Consider the following 20930-nt stretch of genomic DNA (forward strand, 5'->3'; position numbering starts at 1 on the left):
TTTGTTCATACAACACCATATATATATATATATTAACTTATTAAGATCGTTAAATTTTATGACGATGCCTTATGTTCTTTTTGTTGAGTGGACGTGCCAAAAGAAGCACGTATTGTATATTTTATCCTACTTTCATTGTACAACCCACTAACCTCACGGTCAATAAAATATAAAATAAAAGCCCCTCCCCATAAACAACATAGTTTATTGCGCGCATGTAATCGGAGGAGAATCTCTCTCATAGAGAGCCAGCAAAACATTTCTAAAGTGCTCAAATGTTATTTTAAAAATAAAACATTTCAAGCAATCAGCAATACTGTGGGTCTAAAGATTTAATTCAGTTTGTTTGATCTGATCGTAAAAGACTTGCACAATATCACATTTATTATAACACAAATCCTAGGTTTGCTGTAAATGCTGTGTGCAGTACAAGCAATGCAAACTGGCTGGATGTAATGCGCAAACAGCTTCGGCAAGGTTTCAATGCAACTATATCAATGAAGTCAGTTTTCAAAAATCGTGGCAAGGAAAAGCTCAATTCACCCCAAAAAGTAAATTATGTCATCGTTTTACACAAACCTCATGTTGTTTCAAACATGTATGACTTACTCTCGTCTGTGTAGAACGCAAAATGCATATTTAGAAGAATGTTTTTTTTTGGATTTGACTATATAATGAAAGTCAATGGGGTCCAAAAAATACATTGTTTGGACCCCATTGACCTTCATTGTATAAATAAATATTATATATTTTTTAAATATCTTCATTTATGTTCCACAGAAGAAAATAAGTCATACAGGTTAGTGAGGGTGAGAAAATAATGACATATTTTAAACCCTCAGACGAAATATTGTTGACGTTTGCCATTTTTTTGCTTCTAACATCAAATCAAACTCAACGGCCAAGTGCGATAGTAAATGTGAATCTCTTTCATTAGAACTGTAGGTAACAACATTACATTGCTGGTTTTACACTGCCGTACAGTTGGACCTGCAAATGAGTTTTTGCAAAGGTCTCACTCCCAGCATGACGGTAAAGCGGGTGGTCCTGCCCCGCCTCAGTGTCGTTTCTCTATCTGCAGGAAGCCCGCTGTTATCTGCTGCGTTCATGCACACACGACACATGAAACACTTCCCAGATAGCAGCTAGAGTTCAATGTGCAGTAGACTTCATAGATTACAATCCAAAGGTGTGGATATGAAACAAAAAGTTCAAACACAAAGAAAACCGCAAAAGACTTCTCAAATATCACTGATCTTGTTGACTTAAAACCAATTTACGACAAAAAAAAGGTTCAAACTATGCAGAAATATTTGAGTTTTCCTTTACACTCCTGCTTGTACCACTTTCCTAAACTGTTTTTTTTTTTTCAAACTGCTAAAACAGATTGACGAAAAGTTAGCAACAGAAATGTAACAAAATCTGCACAAAAATATAAGTGCCTCAAAATACAGTTTCCTGTGTTTTTTTTAAAATACTTTCTCTATTAAACAAATATAAAGTGCAGCACACATTCAGGCACGGATACTAAAGAAAAGTCTTTGAGCGCAGCAGCCCTTGTTCTTCCTGTCCTCCGACCCAAAGCCGTTTTCCTACTGAAGTTTGTCTTCACTGCTAGGTCTCCATCATTCTCCACTCGTCCGTTTCTGAACTCTCCTCTTTGGAGGCTCGTGGTATATTCGTCCAGACTCCAGCCTCCAAGCAGCGCTTCACGTGATATTCTGCCACCTGTGATGATTGAGAAAGAGCATACTAATAAACGGCCAAAGACTGTAACTTGCAGCACAGAGATCAGTGTGCAGTACGCTTAAAGGTTAATAGTTCACTCAAAAATCATTTACTCTCCCTCAAGTTGTTCCAAACCTGTAAGAGTTTCTTTCTTCTGCTGAACACAAAAGAAGATATGTTGAAGAGTATGGGTAACCAGACAGTTGACGGACCCCATTGACTTTCATGGTATTTGGAGAAGAAAGAAATTCATATGGTTTGGAGCAACTTGAATGATGACAGAATTTCAATTTTTGGGTGAACTATCCCTGTAACCCTTATAACGCATTCAAAGAAACTGCTGCAAATGGACCTGGTGGACCGTAAGCTTATAAAAGTCATAACTTAATATTTTTAAACTTAAAGGATATTGTATCTGATCAGTAACTTCTCTTTAATGAGTGAATGTTTTTAATGTTACCATGTTTTTACCATGCTATTGCTATATTTAACCCCTTTTATTCATAAAACATTGAGAAATTTTAAAAGAACTACAGCAAAAACCAGTGTACTGCAAGAAAATATATATTTGATCAATATTTATGTATTTCAATATATCAATAATTCTTTATATCATAAGAAATTTTTAAGAATATGTAATATGAGAATTCCCAGTATGAACATTGAATTTAATAACTTCTAACTCACGACTGCTCTATTCTTTTTCTAAAAAAACAACATCAATGTAACTCTGAAATGTTTTCAGACAAAATATACCACTTTTAAAATGGCATAAACTTTTATTTTCAGATAAGAAAAAGAGGGACAGTCTTCAGTGTCACATGATCCTTCAGAAATCGTTCTAATATGCGGATTTGCTGCTCAAGATGCATTTATTATTATTATTATCAATGTTTTTGTGGAAACCATGAAACATTTTTAAAGAATTATTTGATAAATAGAAAGCTTAAAAGAACAGCATTTATTTGAAAAAGAAATGTTAAATGAAAAGAAGCTGCGTGCTTTGTGCTCAATAGAAGAACGTGGTTTTGGAACGAAATGAGGGTGAATAAATGACCATTTTAATATTTGTGTGATCTCTTCTCTTCCGTTTTAATCATCCATGTTGATGCGGGAAGAGGGATTATAGGTCAGCCTGTGTTCCTCAGATGAAGGAAACACTGCAGATTAAAGCAGTTATGCAACTCTTCCCCTGTCCTTTGACTCTCATTGACTTAGAAGCATGTGTGTGTGTTGTTCAGAGCAAGTGTTCAAGAACCTGAAAGATGTGCGGAACCGACCCTGACTCGCGCCAAAAATGTTTGGGTTACGCTCTTGACAATGCGGCATGCTTTCTAAAGCTGTACCATAACATTTGTGGGGTTAGGAACCAAGAATCAGTTCTTATTCACAATACCACTACTAGAGCCACAAATGTCTTCTCCAAAAGTACTAAAATAATAAATCAGGGAACCGGATTCATTGAATTCTGAAGTGCATGTTTGACACGTTGTGATGTTTTACAGCATAAAGTGCTGTTCACACCAAAAACGATATCTATAACTATATCCGCTTCCTCGTCCACACATGATCGTTCTGGTAATTAAGCACAGGCTCCAGTTTTGTCGTCTGCCACTTTAAATGCTGGAGCTCTTTAAAGCAGGATGGATTCTGATTGGCTGTCAATGTTTTTATTGTTCTTCAGCATTTGAAAGTGATTCCAACAATATCGTTCCTCTGTGCCGTTTTATCGTTATAGTTGTGGTGTGAACGATTTTTAAAAACTCTCTCTTCACCGTCCTTGGTGTGAACAGGCCTTCATGCTGCGGCGTTACCTGTGGGTTCATGTTGCTCAGCACACTCTGAAGAATCTGCATATCTTGCATCTGGATGCATGTTTTCAGCTCCTGAAAATTCAACATTTGACTCGTTTTATAGTTTGCTACTAGCGACACTACTGTTTAAAAGTTGGGAAAGAAATTAATTTGATTCTGCAAGGACGCATTAAATTGATCAAAAGAGACAGTAAAGACTTACATTGTTACAAAAAAAAAGCTTTTTTAACCTTCTATAAGCCTGAAATGTAAATGTATTTCCACAAAAATATGAAGCAGCAAAGCTGTTTTCAACATTGATGATAATCAGAAATGTTTCTTGAGCATCAAATCTACATATTAGAATGATTTCTGAAGGATCATGTGACACTGAAGACTGGCGTAATGATGCTGAAAATACAGCTTTGATCACAGGAATAAAATACATTTTAACATATATTAAAATAGAAAATAAATTGTAATAATATTTCACAATATTAGTGTCTTTACTGTATTTTTGATCAACATTGAAAACATGTTCACAACAGTATATGTTGTCAAGATTTAACTGTCAAGATTAAGCTGCGAATTAAATGTGACGATACATTTTGTCATCAGAGTCTATTTTCAATGCATTCGCGCCCACAGTGAAATCTCACAGGTTCAAAATGGTTCTCTACATAACTGTATATTAACCATAAAACATGTTTGGATTCACCGTGCTTCATGCTGTCACTGAGGCCCAAACACATCATCATATTACAGCACATAGAGCTGAGAGATTCAATTATCATTCCCAGTGGCGTAACTTTGTTTTAAAAAGTGTTTGGCAGTGGCTAATACAGCGCTATATCAGATAGGTAGCCTACAATTTAAAAATAACATTAAGATGTCCAGAAATCAATTTCAAAAGTACACTGAGTTTAATTTATCGAAATAAAAGTCATGTTTAATGTGATGCAATGTTTCATCCTTACATCTACTATAATTCAATATAGTTATTCCCGAGATTCTTCACTTCAGTGAATAAATACACAGATCTGCAATAGACGTTTGTGTGCTGTAACGGTCTGGCGGTCCTACTTCAGTCAAGCGTGTCAGAGAGGTTTATGTTCTAATCCGCCCTCGTATAGTTTATTCATTTTCTTGAAGATGTGCATCAGTGATTGTATATCAAGAGCAGTGACATGCTTGTGCGCATTTTGTTTTGCGATTTCACGGAACGAACAGAGTCTCCGCAACAGCGTTAAGCGAAACTGAAGCGCTCGTCTGTGTGAGGTTGCACGAGCGCCAAGAGAACTGATAACAGCGGCAACGAGGACTCAATCCAGCGCCAGATCGCCTCTTATATAAAGGGGTGGTTGATTATGATTTCACTTTTTTAACTTTAGTTAGTGTGTAATGTTGCTGTTTGAGCATAAACAACATCTGCAAAGTTACGACTCTCAATGTTCAAAGCAAAGGGAGATATTTGCTTTTAAAGAAATTGCTTTTTAAGGACTACAACAAACGGCTGGTAGAGACTACACAACATTCCTCCTGGGTTAGTGACATCACTAACCCTAAGATTTACATAAACCCCGCCCCCTGAACACGATTTATAGATTATCAAGACAGAATATGCTAATCAATGACTAGAAGATAACTACACATAAGCTACATACATTCACCAACTAAACATTCAGAAATGTTGTCACTTCTTGAGTTTCTCCATCTTTCTGACTCAGGTTTGAACCTAAAAATATCTGTGGGGTATTTTGAGCTAAAACTTCACATACACACAAAATAACTTCACATTATTTTACATCTTGTGAAAAGGGCATTATACCACCCCTTAAACACAAACAAACAAAATGAATACTCTGCTAGTCAACTGGAGATGTCTCATTTGTATATGTTACATCTGTGCCCCGAGATGTTTCAAAAAGTGGTTGGGACAATATTGACCCTGGCAAAAAGTGGTTGGGACAATGTCCCACCTGCAAATTACGCGTATGATCATTCCTACCGGTGGCAAAGACTCCAAAACCTCCTTGGGGTCGAGGCGACAGCCTGGCGGTGTATTTTGGTGCACTGCATCGTTTGATTTCATGGTACACTCTTTCAATCTCAGCTTGAAGGCTTTGAGCTCTGTGTGGAAGACATCCAAGTATCCCTCCTGCCCTGCCTTTAAAAAAAAGAAAAAGAAAAAAAAGAGCAAAGCAAGATTAAAATTTATTCAAAGTGCATTAAAGTTTTCACTTTCAGTGAAAAAATCATGTGAGTTCAATCACATGACATGGATGAATGTGTGGATATGTGGATATGAACTTCATCTGTCCTCTATTGCTGTTTCCCGGCCTCGGGCTGTCAGTTATGTCATGTCTCTCTCTAATGGTCACTGACATTATTGCATAACACTCAGGGGCCCTGTTTACACCTGGTCTTAAGATAAGTTTTGGTTGATCGGTGGTTGATTTGGTTGAAGTGAATGACAGGTGTAAACGGGTCTAAAAAGGTCTAAAACGATTTGAGCTTGTTCAGTTTTGACCAGACCGTTACAGCACACAAACATTTATTGCGGATCTGTGTATTTATTCACTGACGTGAAGAATCTCGGGAATAACAATATATTGTATTATAGTAGATGTAAGGATGAAACATTACATCATATTAAACATGACTTCTATTTCAATAAATTAAACTCAATGTACTTTTGAAATTGATTTCTGAAAATCGTAATGTTATTTTTACTGCAACTGTTATTGTAGGCTTCATATCTGATATAGCGCTGTATTAGCAACCACTTCCAGAAGTAGTTGAAAACGCATTTGACCGGATTGCTTTCGTAGTGTAGACGCTCAAGTGGTTGAATATGTTCGAATGCGTAAACATGGACTGGAAGCGCACAAGCCAGACAGGAGACTAGTCAGCTGGAGACTCAAGTTTGGTTTAAAGATAAAAAACAAACCAAGCACAATGTTCTCTCTCCCCATTCCTTATTTCTATCACACACTCGCAGCGTTCAGCTGGTCTTGTGTCTGTCAGAGCAGAAACTAAAGCTGCTGCTCTCTGTGTGTTTCTGTCATCTCCGGTCGCATTCATATGTAAATTGTGTGAGCTTATTTCGTCCATTAGATCGAAAGATCTGAAAAAGCCCATTTATTAACCCACACATAGACCCTCCCCTAGAAGAAATCAGGACAGAAGTGGTCGAAAGTGGATAGAGGAGACGGATTAAAACATCAGCTGCATTTATTTGATCCAAAAAAAAAAAGTAAAAAACAAACAAAAAAAAGTAATATTGTTATAAAATAACTGTCTTCTATTGAAATTATTTTAAATGTAATTTATTCATTTGATTAAGGCTGAATTTTCAGCATCATTACTGCAAATCATCATATTAGAATGATTTGTGAAGGGTCATGTGACACTGAAGACTGGGGTAATGATGCAGAAAATTCAGCTTTACCATCACAGGAATAAATTACATTTAAAATAATTTCAATAGAAGACAGTTATTATTTTAAATTACAATAATATTTAACAATATTCTTATTCTTAATAAGGATAAGAGAAGCATAAGAGACTTCTTTCAAAAACATTAAGAAATCTTAATTATTCCCCATTCCACATCCTTGAGGACTTTATTATTGCAGCTCTCTGGTTGAATATCTGGTGTACAGTAAGAGATGTGTAATGTCTTGTAAAATGTCTTGTGATGTCTGCAGTGCTGCAGTGCAGATGCGAGTCTCACTTTGGCTTTCTGAAAGAACTGACGGAAGCAGCCTCGTGGGTCTTGCTGTGTGTTGCGGGCCATTTCCAGAATAAACTGCATGACGACGGCCTGATGAGCCACCTGCTCCATTAGGGCCTCTTTCTGCAGAAGAGGCAGGTCATGTGATCAGTGCACAGATTATATACTACAAACTACAGAAACAGTACAGGTAGAATATTAATTTGAAAATGAAAGAGGACTCACTTGCTCTGCCTGCAGACGGAAGCACCACAGGATCAGGTAATTGGCTGTTTCTTCACAGATGAGATGGTGGTACTCTGATAGAAAGCGCTGACTATCATCCCACCTCCTCAACATACCTGTCCAATCAGAAGAAGCGACAACCTCCATTAAGATCAACAGTCTCTGTTAATAAGCATTCAAATCAAACACAAACCCCATAACTTACCAAAATGTTTCAAGAGTTCTTCATTGCGCTGGTTGAAGCCCAAGTTCTTATCATGATCAGACTCATTAGGCCAAGACTGTGACATGTTTATGATACTCTAGGAAAAAAACGAAAAAAGGGGCATCAGCAATCTACACTAACACTTAATGTGTTCAATTCAGATTTTGTGCAAGCACACAAAACAACTGGGCAATAACATCCATTTTGGTATCAAATGCATCATTAATTATATTCCTCCTATTGCATTCGGGTCAGTTTTTGAGGTACATAACAATTTTGGTAAAGCTTTACAATAAGGTTTTATTTGTTAACATTAGTTAATGCATAAATTAACATGAAATAACAATGAGCGTTAATAATACATTTAATGTTCATGTTAGGTCACAGTACAAAAAATTAAATAAAACATTTTTCCAAAATCCAAATCCAATCCAAAATTCCAGGTTTTAGTATGTGAAGCAAACGAGCTAAGAATACTATCAAAATACACTTTTTTTTTTTTTTTTTTTACGATTTTTAAAAAAGGTATTTAAGAGATGTAACCATTTAAAAAATAAATTGTACATTGTAACACCTACTGTGTTCCGGGTCAATTTTGACCCAGGTATTAACTGACAAGTGCAAACGCACTTTTAGGACAGAATTTTGCTGGTAAACATGAATATGCACGCACAAAGACACTACAAACAGACAACAGATGTAACTGTGAACAGCTGTTTGATTCCTGTAGCTCAAACAGTGGAGCGCTGGCACTTGCAACGCCAATGTCATGGGTTAGATTCCCAGGGAAAGCAAGAACTGATAAGAATGTAAAAATGTGTACCTTGGAATGCAATGTAAATTGCTTTGGATAAAAGCGTCTGCCAAATGCATAAATGTAATGTAAATGTAACTGACAATCTATACCAAATGAAATACAGCAAAAGTTAAAAGACCAACTAGTCAGGACTCATCAAATAGGACTGCCAATTTAAATATTCAGACGCTTGAAGACGTGAAATTGAACTGAATTCGGTACTCACAAAGCTCCAGCGCCCAGAAAGACGCTATGCGCGAATACTGATTTGAGTTCTCTTTCATGCCTTCTTGCACTTGAACAAATTCACACAAAATTGTCAAAATGCCTGTCTTGTAGAGTATCCTCATACACACAGTTGGTTAAGTCTGAACGTAACTGTGTAAATGTGTGAAGGTAAACAGTTGAGAAATAAAACGCATGTGTAACACTATATTTGTCTTAAAGTGACAGCAGCCTAATATAACAGTCAAACAAAAGGACTCACTGCCCTTGACTGAACATCTTCTGTAAGCTTAATAAGGAATAATCTATATTTCATTTATACAGTGAAGACTATGCTATACTTTAAATATATATAAATAACAACATATGCTCTCATTGACAAATGCGGAACAGTTAGTTAATGTGTTCATGACCTCAAGGCTAGATTATTGTAATGCTCTTATGGGTGGTTGCCCTGCACACTTAATAAACAAACTCCAGCTTGTCCAAAACGCAGCAGCTCAAGTTCTCACTAGAACCAGGAAGTATGACCAGATTAGCCCGGTTCTGTCAACACTGCATTGGCTCCTTATTAAACATACTATACATTTAAAAAATCCTGCTAATTACTTACAAAGCACTAAATGGTTTAGCTCCTCAGTACTTGAGCGAGCTCTTAATGCATTATAGTCCTTCACGTCTATTGCGATCTCAAAATTTTGCCCAATTGATAATACCTAGAATATCAAAATCAACAGTAGATCCTTTTCCTATTTAACACCTAAACTCTGGAATAGTCTTCCTAGCCTTGTTTGGGTAGCAGACACACTCTCAGTTTAAATCTGGAATACACATAACACATTATCACATTTCTATAATTCACATCCAATAAAGGATGGTTAGGCTGCATAAATTGGCAACCGGACCTGGGAACACTTCCTATAACACCTGATGTACTTGATGCATCGTAAGAAGAATGGCGTCTACGCTATTATTAATTCTCTCTGTTTATCCCGAAGTTACCGTAGTCAGCCGTATCCGTGCCGTATCCAGATCAGATGGTGGACCTGCACTAGGGATGTTGCGGTGACGGATTTTTTCCACCGGTTAATCGACGTGTAAAAAAAACGGTAATACCGGTGTCACCGGGGTTGCGTGTCGGGGATTTCGGGTGGCCGAAAATGCGGACGTGCACACGTCTCAATTTACTTTCACTTTAATTAGCGGCAATATAGCATTTGTTTGAATTAATCATGGGTTAATTTATTTTATTCTTAATAAAAATACACAAAACAATAAGACATCTTTATTGCAAAATGAATAATAACTTAACACACCATGTAAAAACTAAACAAAAGCACTTATGAAACACCTTTAAAGTGCATTTATTAACAAAACGAACCACTGCACACATCGTGCAAGTATCAAACAAGAAATTATATAAAAAAAAAATCACTATTCGTTAAATAAAGTGCCTGCCTTTTTCAGCAAAAACAAAAACAAAAACAAAAAAACACCGCACAACCACCGAATATGAAACGAACGAACATCAAAAACTTCGTTAAATAAGGTAGCCCACCCGAATAATCACTGGACACTTAAGTGCAAAAAAAAAAACTAATATAAAAATTAAACTCACGTTTGCATTTCTCTTTGAAACCAGATCTTCCGCCATCCTTTGCCAGTTAGCTCGCCTCACTCTCCTCAAATGATAAATGAAATCGGACACCTGCTGCTTTACTGCGGCGCTCGTTCCGCTTACGCTAAATTACGAAGGCACGTAGTCACTAACTGAATTAAGTGCTTTATTACTATAGGCTAAAACTTCAACACGATGGGGACGGTGGTCAAGTGCTATGACCGGTAGGTGGGTTAAACACCGTGTATCACCGGTAACACCGACTATCGCAACAAGCCTAACCTGCACCTAGACACGACCTCAACGCAGCCCTGAATGTCAGCAGAGATCCTGTCAACTAGTCAATCCCCTGTGAAGGCCTCGTCGAAACAACATCTGTCGGCACAGATCCTCAGCAAAGACCACAAGAACCAGACAAGTCCTCTGCACAGACCTATGACCAGCCTCGTCTCCATACTGGCGTGATGAATCTGATCTTGATTTTCTCCACCCCGTCACCTGCTGGAGTTTGGGTTCCTTCCCACTGTCGTCTCTGGCTTGCTTAGTTGAGGACACTTGATATTCAGCAATATTACTGATCTGACTGTACTGACGCGGTTGTATGAGATCTGAACTGAGCCGGATGATGGCATCACTGTTTTCTACAGAGCTGCTTTATAGAAGAAATGAACAAATTTAATAATTGATGATCTTTACAATGGAACTGAATCAACACTGAAATATCTTCAGCTGAACAGTGACGCTATTGTCTTTTAGAGCTGAAAAGGACTGCTTGCATCATTGAATCATTTTCCTGTTATCACTGTGAAGCTGCTTTGAAACCATATGTGTTGTATAAAAGCACTACATAAGTAAAGGTGACTTGACTTATGCTGTGCTATTTTACATTTGATTACTTTATTCAATTTATTCAAATTCTGTACCTGAAAACTACTGTTAGACCTAAAAATCCTGAAAAGCACTGTTTATTTCATTTTTATGTTGGTTCTGGTGTATTTATTTGTACTATTGCTCATAATTTCATAACTTGTTCTTATTTCTTTACTGACTGTTTACTTTTAATAATATTTGAAATTAATATTAGTTAGGCTAGTAGTTTTTGCTGTGGTATCAAAATTGTAATCAAGAATTGTGAAATTTCATCTGAAATTTGGTGTCAAGACTTTATTTATTTAGGTTGCATGAGTCAAACACCTAAATTAATTAATTTACATATTCCTTTGTTTGTGGTGGGGCCAGTAAAAATGTTCAGTCTAATAGTCCAAATTTTTTTTTTAAACGGCTGTGTGTTTTATTTTTAGACTAAAGAGTTAAAGTGCTGAGATAACAGCAGCCCTGTGGCGTATCACATAATGCAGAAATAAGCATGACATGAACACTGAATGACTTTTCTAGCGTGTTGATATACGATACCTTGTTAAACACATCTCGGCTGGCCTCAGGACACAGAGTGGGGCTTCTTCCCAGCATCCTCTCCTTATGTCTCCACTCCTGTTCGGTCTGTGAGAGCTCAGCGGAGGAGGCCAGGGCTCGTGCGCGCTCCTGCTCCACAGACTCAGAGCTGTGAAGCTCCAAACCGCAGAGCTGGTCCTGTGCTTCTGCCAGCTGCCACTGGGACGCGATGGAGGCCTCCAAACAGCGCTGCTGACTCTGGCACAGAGACGCCATGCTCTCCGCACTGGGCTGTGACGGGACACAGAGATAACGCCCACTAATCATTACAGTCTGCATGGAAAATTCAGAGATTCATAAAGAACATTGCTCTGTTTTTGCAACAGATCCAGTCCTCAATGACAGCGACATCACAACGCTAGCAGCACTGAACTCTTAACCATCCGGGGTGCCATTCTTTTTGGACACAAAATTTTAAAAGTTTAACATACATCTCTATACACTACCATTTAGAAGTTTGGGGTCAGTAATATTTTAAATAAATGAATAATTTTAATCATCGATCACACATTAAATTGGTCAAAAGGAACAGTAAACACATTTATATTATTGCAAAAGACCTCTATTTCAAAAATATTGTTCTTTTGAACTTTCTATTAGTCAAAAAATCCTTTAAAAAAAACTGCATCTTGTTTTCCATAAAAAGTGAATCAGCATTTTTAACATTTATAATAATAATACTAATCATAAATGTTTCTTGAGCATCAAATCATCCTATCAGAATGATTTCTGAAAGATCACGTGACACTGAAGACTGGAGTAATGATGCTGAAAATTCAGCTTTGATCACAAGAATGAATTACATTTTATAATAATAGAAAAAACAGCAATTTTACAATAATATTTCACATTATTATTGTTTTTTTTACTGTATTTATTTGATCAAATAAACAAAGCAATGGTAAATGTTAGGGATGTCAATTTTCACAAATTCCCATGATCGATCGTCGTTTAAATTAACGATCAATTAATCGATTAATCGTTAGCCTTAATACTGCGATATGCATCAACTGCAGTGGCATGTGGCCAACAGCATGACAGGGTCTGCAAATGCTAATGTTCCTCACCAAATCAATTAGAATGGCTTTAAATATAAATAAAGGGCTAGTAGGATTGTAAAATGTTTCGATGTGATTGATAATTAAATTAATTATTTAATAATCAAATATAACTACTAATACAACGCGTCACCAACGCCGCCTCATATGCGCTAGAATGTGTGACTGTTGTGGACGCGCTCTTCCTGGAACAACTGCACGCGCTGAATGAATCTGCAACCGTTAAACTGGAGCACTTTGCTACAGGCGCGTCGTTAGGCATGGGCATCCGGGGCTTCAGCCCCGGATGTTTTTTTTATAGCCCCGGATCTCAAAAAATTGAATTTATTGATAATTATGATTATTTTTTAATAATTTTGTATTTATTTAAAAAAAATTGACCGGGTCTTTTAATATATCCTTCGGAATCAATCATGTATTAAAGACGATTAAAATGTGTTCAAGCAGATCAAAGTTACTATGGTTACTCTCACACAGAGACGCACCACGTGAGCGATTTAGCTATCCAAGTTCATCTCCAGGATTTGCGCGCAACAGCAAACAATCTCACAGCAATTAAAAAAAATAATAAAAAATAACGCAGTCAGCACCGCCGCACAGTCTTCTGTCAGACCAGATGTTGTCAGGCTATATGTCAGTAAAACTCAGAAAAACTAACTTACTGTCGTGTCAGCCGTTTGCTCGCGGCGCGCACTCTTCAATCACGCGCAAATGCGGCGCGCCCTGTTTCACACAAAATAAACTACTAGCATGTAACGTCGTGTTCTGTCGTCAATTAAGTATTGAAATAACCAAAAGGGAGATTAAAGCTGCGTCAAAACTCTATGTCGGGGCTTTTGTATTCCTTTGTAGGCTACATAAGTTACACATTTTGGCGTAGCCCTACTCATTTTTCATTTTTAATATTCTAATATTTTATCAATATTGCAAAGTCATCAAAACTGACGAAATATTTTGTGACCAAAAATGTGAAAAATAGGCCTACATCTAGCCTAAATGATCGTTCATGACATTATTTTAACTATAAGCAGCCCAATTTGTCTAGATCTGTATTATTTCATTTGTATAATGAGCTTAAATATTGCTGCGCAGTCGTGTGATTTAGGCTGCTTGATTAACATTATTACAATGTATTCCTATCCTATTTAACTCTGATACAGTATGTAGCCTATATATATAAGGTCCTCGAATGTGTTCGAATATTTCACCAGCATCAGCCTTTTCACAGTTTGTAGGCCTATCACACCGCTTGTCTGTGTTTGCGCAACTTGCATCATTAAGCCAGTAGGTGGTGACAAGTGACTGTCTTTATGAGTGAACAATTGAAATTTGATTTAACTGATTTAATAGTGCCAAAAACATTGATTAACTCAAGAAAGAAACAAGTTGCTGAAACCAAACTTTAATGCTAAAAAGTTTACATCTATGCAAAATAATCCTTGAAAGATTTCTCATTTAAGGCCATTCCTGTTTGGAATATGTGATTGTGTATTGTCAACTATAAGCAGAAACATTTTGCATTTCCATTTTCTAGTGTGGATCATTCATTTCAACATTTATCCTCATTCTCATGTTTAAGAATCTGTTATCTGCTTGACAAATAATTTATGTATACTGCCCACTGACATGCTTTTAAAGCTATAATTGTTATCAAAAAATGTTGGCCTTCAAACACCTTAAAATGCACATATGTAGGTCCGAGAAATCCAAATTTTCTCGGGAGAGCATGCCCCCGAACCCCCCTAACTACTTCACATTTTAATGTGTGTGTCTGTGTGGTAATATGGGCTGGTGTGGCAACAGTGCCAGGACTGAATTTTTTAACCAGTCTGCCCCTGCATATAGGCCTAAAATATACATTATTCTCTGTATCGAATCATGCTATCTTATTACCCACCCCCAGCCCCTGATGTTTCAGGCTCAGCCCCTGATGTTTTTAAAACCTAGAAACGCCCCTGCTTTGCTAGCACGTTATTTATCTAAAAGAAACGCATCCTATATGAGATTAATCAGATATATTTAAAATAAACATAATATTACAAATTATATCTGCACAAAATGACGCAAATTCATGCACAAGTGAACTTGAACTAAGTTACGTGCCATTCATTCAGAACTACTCATGTTGTGGACGCGCTCTTCCTGGAGCAACGCGACACGGCAACTAAACCAAAATAATTCACAATGTTTTATTACAGTATTGTTCTCTTTATAATGTTATGTAATATTACAGTCCCAATAGTCATTATTAGTCGTGCACTGCCGTTTGAGCTGCGCGCGCTGAAGCTGACGCTTTACTACAGTGTTCTTAACCAAATGCATCCAATATGAGATAAATCAGATATAGATAGGCATACACAAAATAAACAGTATTACAACTTACATTTGAACAAAACAAAAGGCTGCGAATGCACACGCAAACTTACATGATGATGAAGGTGTAAAATGGTCCCAAACATAACTCCGGCGCGCTCGCTTTACATGTTTCGCGGTTGAGCAGCGCGCCGCGCACGAAGACCTGATTAATCGATGATCGATAAGTTCTATCGATTAAATGTATTATCGACAATTAATCGAACGTCGATTAATCGTTGACATCCCTAGTAAATGTAAGAGGTTTCTTATATATACAATATATAATTTTCTATAAAGACTGCAGGGTCAGACTTATGGCAAGCAACAATCTTTCGAATTATTAGATTTAAAAAAACACTTAGTATACAAAAATGTCTTCAGTAAGAAACTCAACAAAAAGAGTGATGTTAGTACATTAGTTTGCAAGGAAGTTTTACTTTACATATGTACTCGTAAAGAGCGATATTTAGCCAAAAACAATATAATTATTTTACACATTTACATGACTTTTTCAAGCCAATAATACTTAATGTTATCAAGATTTTTACATCGAAAAACATCCTAATTTAGAAATAAGCTATTTTCTATCCTGTTTTTGACTGTCTTTCAAACTACGTTTCGATGGGCATGTCGCATTCAAGACTTGCAAGTGAACGCCCTCTGCTATGATTGAGTAACAGTTTTGCATATTAAAATAATTTTCAATGTCCCGCCATTACACGCGTGATAGTCTTTTAAAAACATCCAATGTTGAAAAATCTTGTTACATAGTTGAAACACTTGCCAACAATGTGAAACATTTATGCATTTTACATGCTTTATAAATCCTGGTTGTGGCAAATAAAGTTAAAGTACTTACAACAGTTACAATTGACAAAAGATAACTTACGGTGTTTCGTGTAAACCAATTATGAATGAATGTACAATTGTTTGTCACAATGCTTTGTTCTTATAGGCTATTCAGTTCCTCCTTTGCAATAAAGTGAAAAACATACATTGTCCTTTGCAGTGTCGTGTTTTAAATAAAACTAAATGTGTTGTAATGTCGTGCTGATGACAAAACAGATGTCGCTCACTGAAGCTTTTATTCACGATTACAGCGATTGGCTTCGATCAAAACAATAACAAAAGCAGCGTTCTTTATGTGCGTTCTTCCATATCCGATAAGCCAACACATTAACCACATAAACAGCGAAGAAAATAAAAAAACAGCTAAACTATTCAGGTTGACTGTGACGCTGCAGTATAAATATTCAGTATCGAGCGATCTGTATCAGACAAAGCAATACCGACACAAGGTAAAAACATTGTTACTCACACTTGTGTGTTGCGACATTATTACTGTCGGATCCAGTGTAGTCGTCACTGCATCATCTTTTATTTTCAGTCACTGCGAAAAGCTTGCTTTTGTCTCGTTTAAAAACAAATCCGCAGTAAAATGAAGCAAACAAACGAACAGTGTCTTACTGACACGATCTGACTAAAACTTTGTTAAAAATAAAGTTCATCCGTGCTTTCTTAATGTTAGGATCACAAGGAGGGCAATGCAAAGACTGTGCTTTTCCACATCTTGTAATTTGTAAGATTATTTTGTTGCTAGAGTAATCAGTCCTGTGTTTGTCTCGTATTTACTACTACATGACACGTGTGAATCGGTGGGTGGGGCTAAAAAGGCAATGATGTAGAAGTAGGCGTTGATCTTCTGTAGAGGCGGTCTTTCGTCTCACTATGATGTAATAATGTGACAAAATCTGAAACGAGTTGTTTTCGGAGCTTCGTTTCAATAAAAGCTGTTTTTGGACTAATGAGGAAGTTTTACAGGATATTTGTATAGCACAATGACCTCTTACATGTTGAAAGATCAAATAAAATGGGATCACGACCCCTTTAAATGCAGATATTTCATGAGGTTGGTGGTAGTTATATTTCCCCCCCAATGCATTTGTCAAACTGTAAAAAGAACATTATAACAATGTACTTCCTTCTAAAATCCTCCAAAGTGGATTGAATAAGACTTTTTATCTCCCAAAAATTATTTTCATTATTGAGTTTGATTTAAAATAGGCCCAGGCTGTTTTTATGTGATCTCTATGTTATGCACTTGCAGTGTAGTTACTACAGAGATAAATATGAGCCATCAGAGTAGTAGTGGCATTGTAATGGATCTAATAATAAAGCACTCGTTATCCTCAGCTGTCAGAACAAGCTTGTCAACACGAGACTGAAAACACAGGCTCATGATCTCATGTCAAAGATCCTCACAGTTAAATGTACAACCTATCGGAGATGTGTGATTGCGATGCCCAAAAATGCTGTCTAGGTTAAGGTGACCAGATTTCTGAAATAGAAACCGGGGACATTTTCTATTTCAGTGGTCAAAATATCACTGAAATCTCATTTGATATTACTGCTGTATGTTGGTCGGGCTTTTTTTTGCCATGTATTTGAGGGTGTACAAGACATTTCCGGGGACAGAACAACAAAACCCGGGACTGTCCCCGGAACACGGGCACGTACTGAGATCCAGCCTTTCTCTTCTCATCCTGCGGAAACTTTTACTGCAGCCTCTAGCGTTAGTAACCCAGCTAGCGCTAACTAACGACCACTTCACAGCACATCTCCGCACGGTTTCAAGTGTAAGCACATAGAGACGGCAACCTCGTGTTGGTTTAAAGCACAATGAAAAGGCCTCGGGTAATAAGTGAAGCACTGGTGAACTTTCTCGGGTACCTCGTGTGGGTGTGTGCGGGGCATGTTTCCCTTTGGGTCCTGTTCAGTGGGGAACACGCCGCCTCCAAACCACTCCATATCGCTGCTTAAACTCTGTCCTGGAGCCGCGGGACGTGTTCTGCTGCTTATTAAGCTTATTATCCGAAAAGCACACGCAATTCGGTGGGATGTAAGCGAGCAGAGAGAGTTATTTTCAGGCTATAACATCAGCAGTCCTCTCTGTACCTCTTTTTAGCTCGTTATGACAACTTCCGTGCGATCACTCGTCACGTGACGCCAGACTCTAATCACATGATAAAGCCCAGAAAATAATATTTTCAAAGAATATTATTAACACTTTTTATTATTATTATTTATTATTATTATTATGTTTTATTTATTAATTAATCTTAGATTATTATTTATTTTCTGTTATGATATATATCATTATCATAGAATAGTATTAAAAGGATAGTTCACCCAAAAATGAAAATTCTGTCATCATTTACTCACCCGCAAGTTGTTTCAAACCTGTAAGAATTTCTTTTTTCTGCTGAACACAAAAGAAGATATTTTGAAAAATGTCTGTAACCAAACAGTTGATGGACCCCATTGACTTCCATAGTATTTTTTTTTTTTTCTACTATGGAAGTCAATGGGGTCCATCAACTGTTTGGTTACAGACATTTTTCAAAATATCTTCTTTTGTGTTCAGCAGAAAAAAGAAATTCTTACAGGTTTGAAACAACTTGCGGGTGAGTAAATGATGACAGAATATTCATTTTTGGGTGAACTATCCCTTTAATATCCTGAGTGGGATTTTTCATTTATTTCAGTGACTGGAATCGTTTGAATCTGTGCTTTAAAAAATGATAATTTGTTCACAGATTAATTCAGTGTTTCCGCTAAAAAATTTGGACTCTGTGCATGCTCTTTGAGACCGTGACCATAGACCTGCATTATACGACTGACAGACAAGAACGGTTTGACCTAAAAATATCAAAATTGAAACTTCTGCGGAAACAAAGACACCTACATCTTGGATGCCCTTGTAAGCTAAAACAAGTGAACTATCCCTTTTAATAGAAAAACAGTAAGAAATTATAACATAACATAAGGGGAGCATTCAGTCATTGTTGAGCTATTTACCTCAGTTGGGAAGTGTTTTAGGGTAGGCTATCATATATTTTTTGTGCTTTAGGACCTTTCAGAGTTTTTAAGGATTTCATATACAGTTTAAATTCATTTAAAAAACATGTGAATGAAGAACTTAGCTAGACATACAATTGTATTAGTACAGAGCTCATCAGCTCATTGCAATATCAATCCAAATTGAAGACTGCTTTATCACACCTGGTAGTTTTACTCGTCAACAGATGGCGCCCCAACTCCCTTATGCTCCTAATTACATATCAAGCAGCTCTAATTTTATTATTTATTTTTTTATTGAATGGCAGTCACATACAAATAATAAACATGACAATAATCCAACATATAGTGTAAAAATATTAAACAAATATAGACTACAACAAATACGAAAATAAAATGTGTAATTTATAAAATAATAATACAATAAAAAGAAAGAAAATATTATAAAATGAAAAAAAAAGAACAGGTATGAGATCATCATAGCATAAAAGCTTCACACAGAGACCTAGTGCGTTTTGCTTTATTTTTCAACCCAAGTAACTCAATATAATTGTTCATATCTATCTGAAATAACAAAAAGTTGGGTTTTCCTTATAGCCCATTTTTGTTTATATATATGTTATTTCCCAAAAATCCAAAAAAAGGATTAACAATAAGTTAGTTGTTAAGTAATTAAGTAATTATTTCATCTTCTATCAGTAACCCAGATGAAGTATTTTAAAATGTATACTTCTCTCCCCTTATTTGTTATGCAATTTGGCAGTATAACCATGCATATTTCCAGTCAATCCACTCAAGTGCAGAATGCCAGTATGTTTTAAAATACTTCATCTGGGTTACTTCATGAGGTTTCGTACTGATGTATGTTAAATGTGATTCCCGTGGGGCTGAGAAAGAATGTTGTCCACTTATTTTTGAATTGCATTTATAGCTAAATGTTTTATATGCAAAAGATATTGGGCTATATTCTCTTCATAACTTCATAATAAAGTAATTATTCCATCTTCTATCAGTAATAGAAACTCCTTTAATCAGGTGTGAGACTCGCAGTCTCCGTATTCACATTTCCTTTAAACAGACATTTTAAACCGGATGGTATAGCATCAAACACTATATATTCTTTAGAGATTATTGGAATATACATTTGAAGAAATTCTAGGTATACAGGAGCGTTTTTATTAATTAACTGTTTAACAAATATAATGCCATTATCAACCCATTTTTGAAAAAACAACAACAACAACAACAACAACAAAGTTTTATGTTTAAACGTTATATACCTGTTATTCCAAATTATACATTTGTTTGGAGAAAAACGATGTTTATAGATAAGCATCCAGAGTAGCACCTGCCTGTGAAAATTACTTAATCTAACTGGAATCTTACTGATTTCAAAGTTGCATTGCAACAGAAAAGCAACCCCACCCATCTTAGACCCATCTCAGAAATTAGATTAGGAATTAAATACCAAATTTTATTTTTGTATTAAAAGAAATGCTTAATCCATCTATTCTTTCAAGCAACTCAACTAGACTGTGATGTCACAGCAGTTCACGCTCAACTGTATTATTTTGAGAATTAATCGCATAATAGTGGATAATATATTAATTATGTTGAGATTTAATTGCATAATACGAGCTAGTCAAAGTTTATACTATTTATATATATTTTTTTCTGTTTGTGTAATTTTATTTGTCTACGTATATGATTTTCTCCAACAACTTATATGCGTATAGAAACAAATTCATAATTAAAAGAAGGGTAATAAGTAATTAATTATTAAATAATAAATCATCTCCATGGTGATCAAGGGCTAGTGCATTCATTCCCGCCGCCAGTAGCGGGCACTCGTGCAGCGCGGGCAATGACGCACATCCGCGT

The 20930-nt window shown here is 36.4% G+C and overlaps 1 protein-coding gene across 3 annotated transcripts; it reads right to left on the reverse strand.

The window, feature by feature from the left end:
• Window positions 1-314: 314 nt before the first annotated feature.
• cdc37l1 (cell division cycle 37-like 1) lies at window positions 315-18234 on the reverse strand. 3 transcript variants are annotated; one of them, XR_014029295.1, is made up of 8 exons: window positions 17922-18234; window positions 11740-12009; window positions 7688-7784; window positions 7483-7598; window positions 7258-7380; window positions 5530-5688; window positions 859-1728; window positions 315-604 (listed from the first exon to the last, which is right to left on the reverse strand). XR_014029295.1 is itself a non-coding variant. In XM_081354664.1 (8 exons), exons 1-8 carry the CDS (start codon window positions 17997-17999, stop codon window positions 1615-1617), a joined length of 1029 nt encoding a protein of 342 aa, XP_081210790.1. In that variant the 5' UTR covers window positions 18000-18189; the 3' UTR covers window positions 908-1614. The 3 variants fall into 3 exon arrangements, 2 of the variants coding, with proteins under 2 accessions (XP_081210791.1, XP_081210790.1); XM_081354664.1 differs by lacking the exon at window positions 315-604 and adding an exon at window positions 3543-3614 and having other exon boundaries at window positions 908-1728; window positions 17922-18189; XM_081354665.1 differs by having other exon boundaries at window positions 315-1728.
• Between the last annotated feature and the right edge of the window lie 2696 nt (window positions 18235-20930).

The sequence above is a fragment of the Scardinius erythrophthalmus genome (assembly GCF_964197995.2).
Source record: "Scardinius erythrophthalmus genome assembly, chromosome: 23".
NCBI classification, from domain to species: Eukaryota; Metazoa; Chordata; class Actinopteri; order Cypriniformes; family Leuciscidae; genus Scardinius; species Scardinius erythrophthalmus.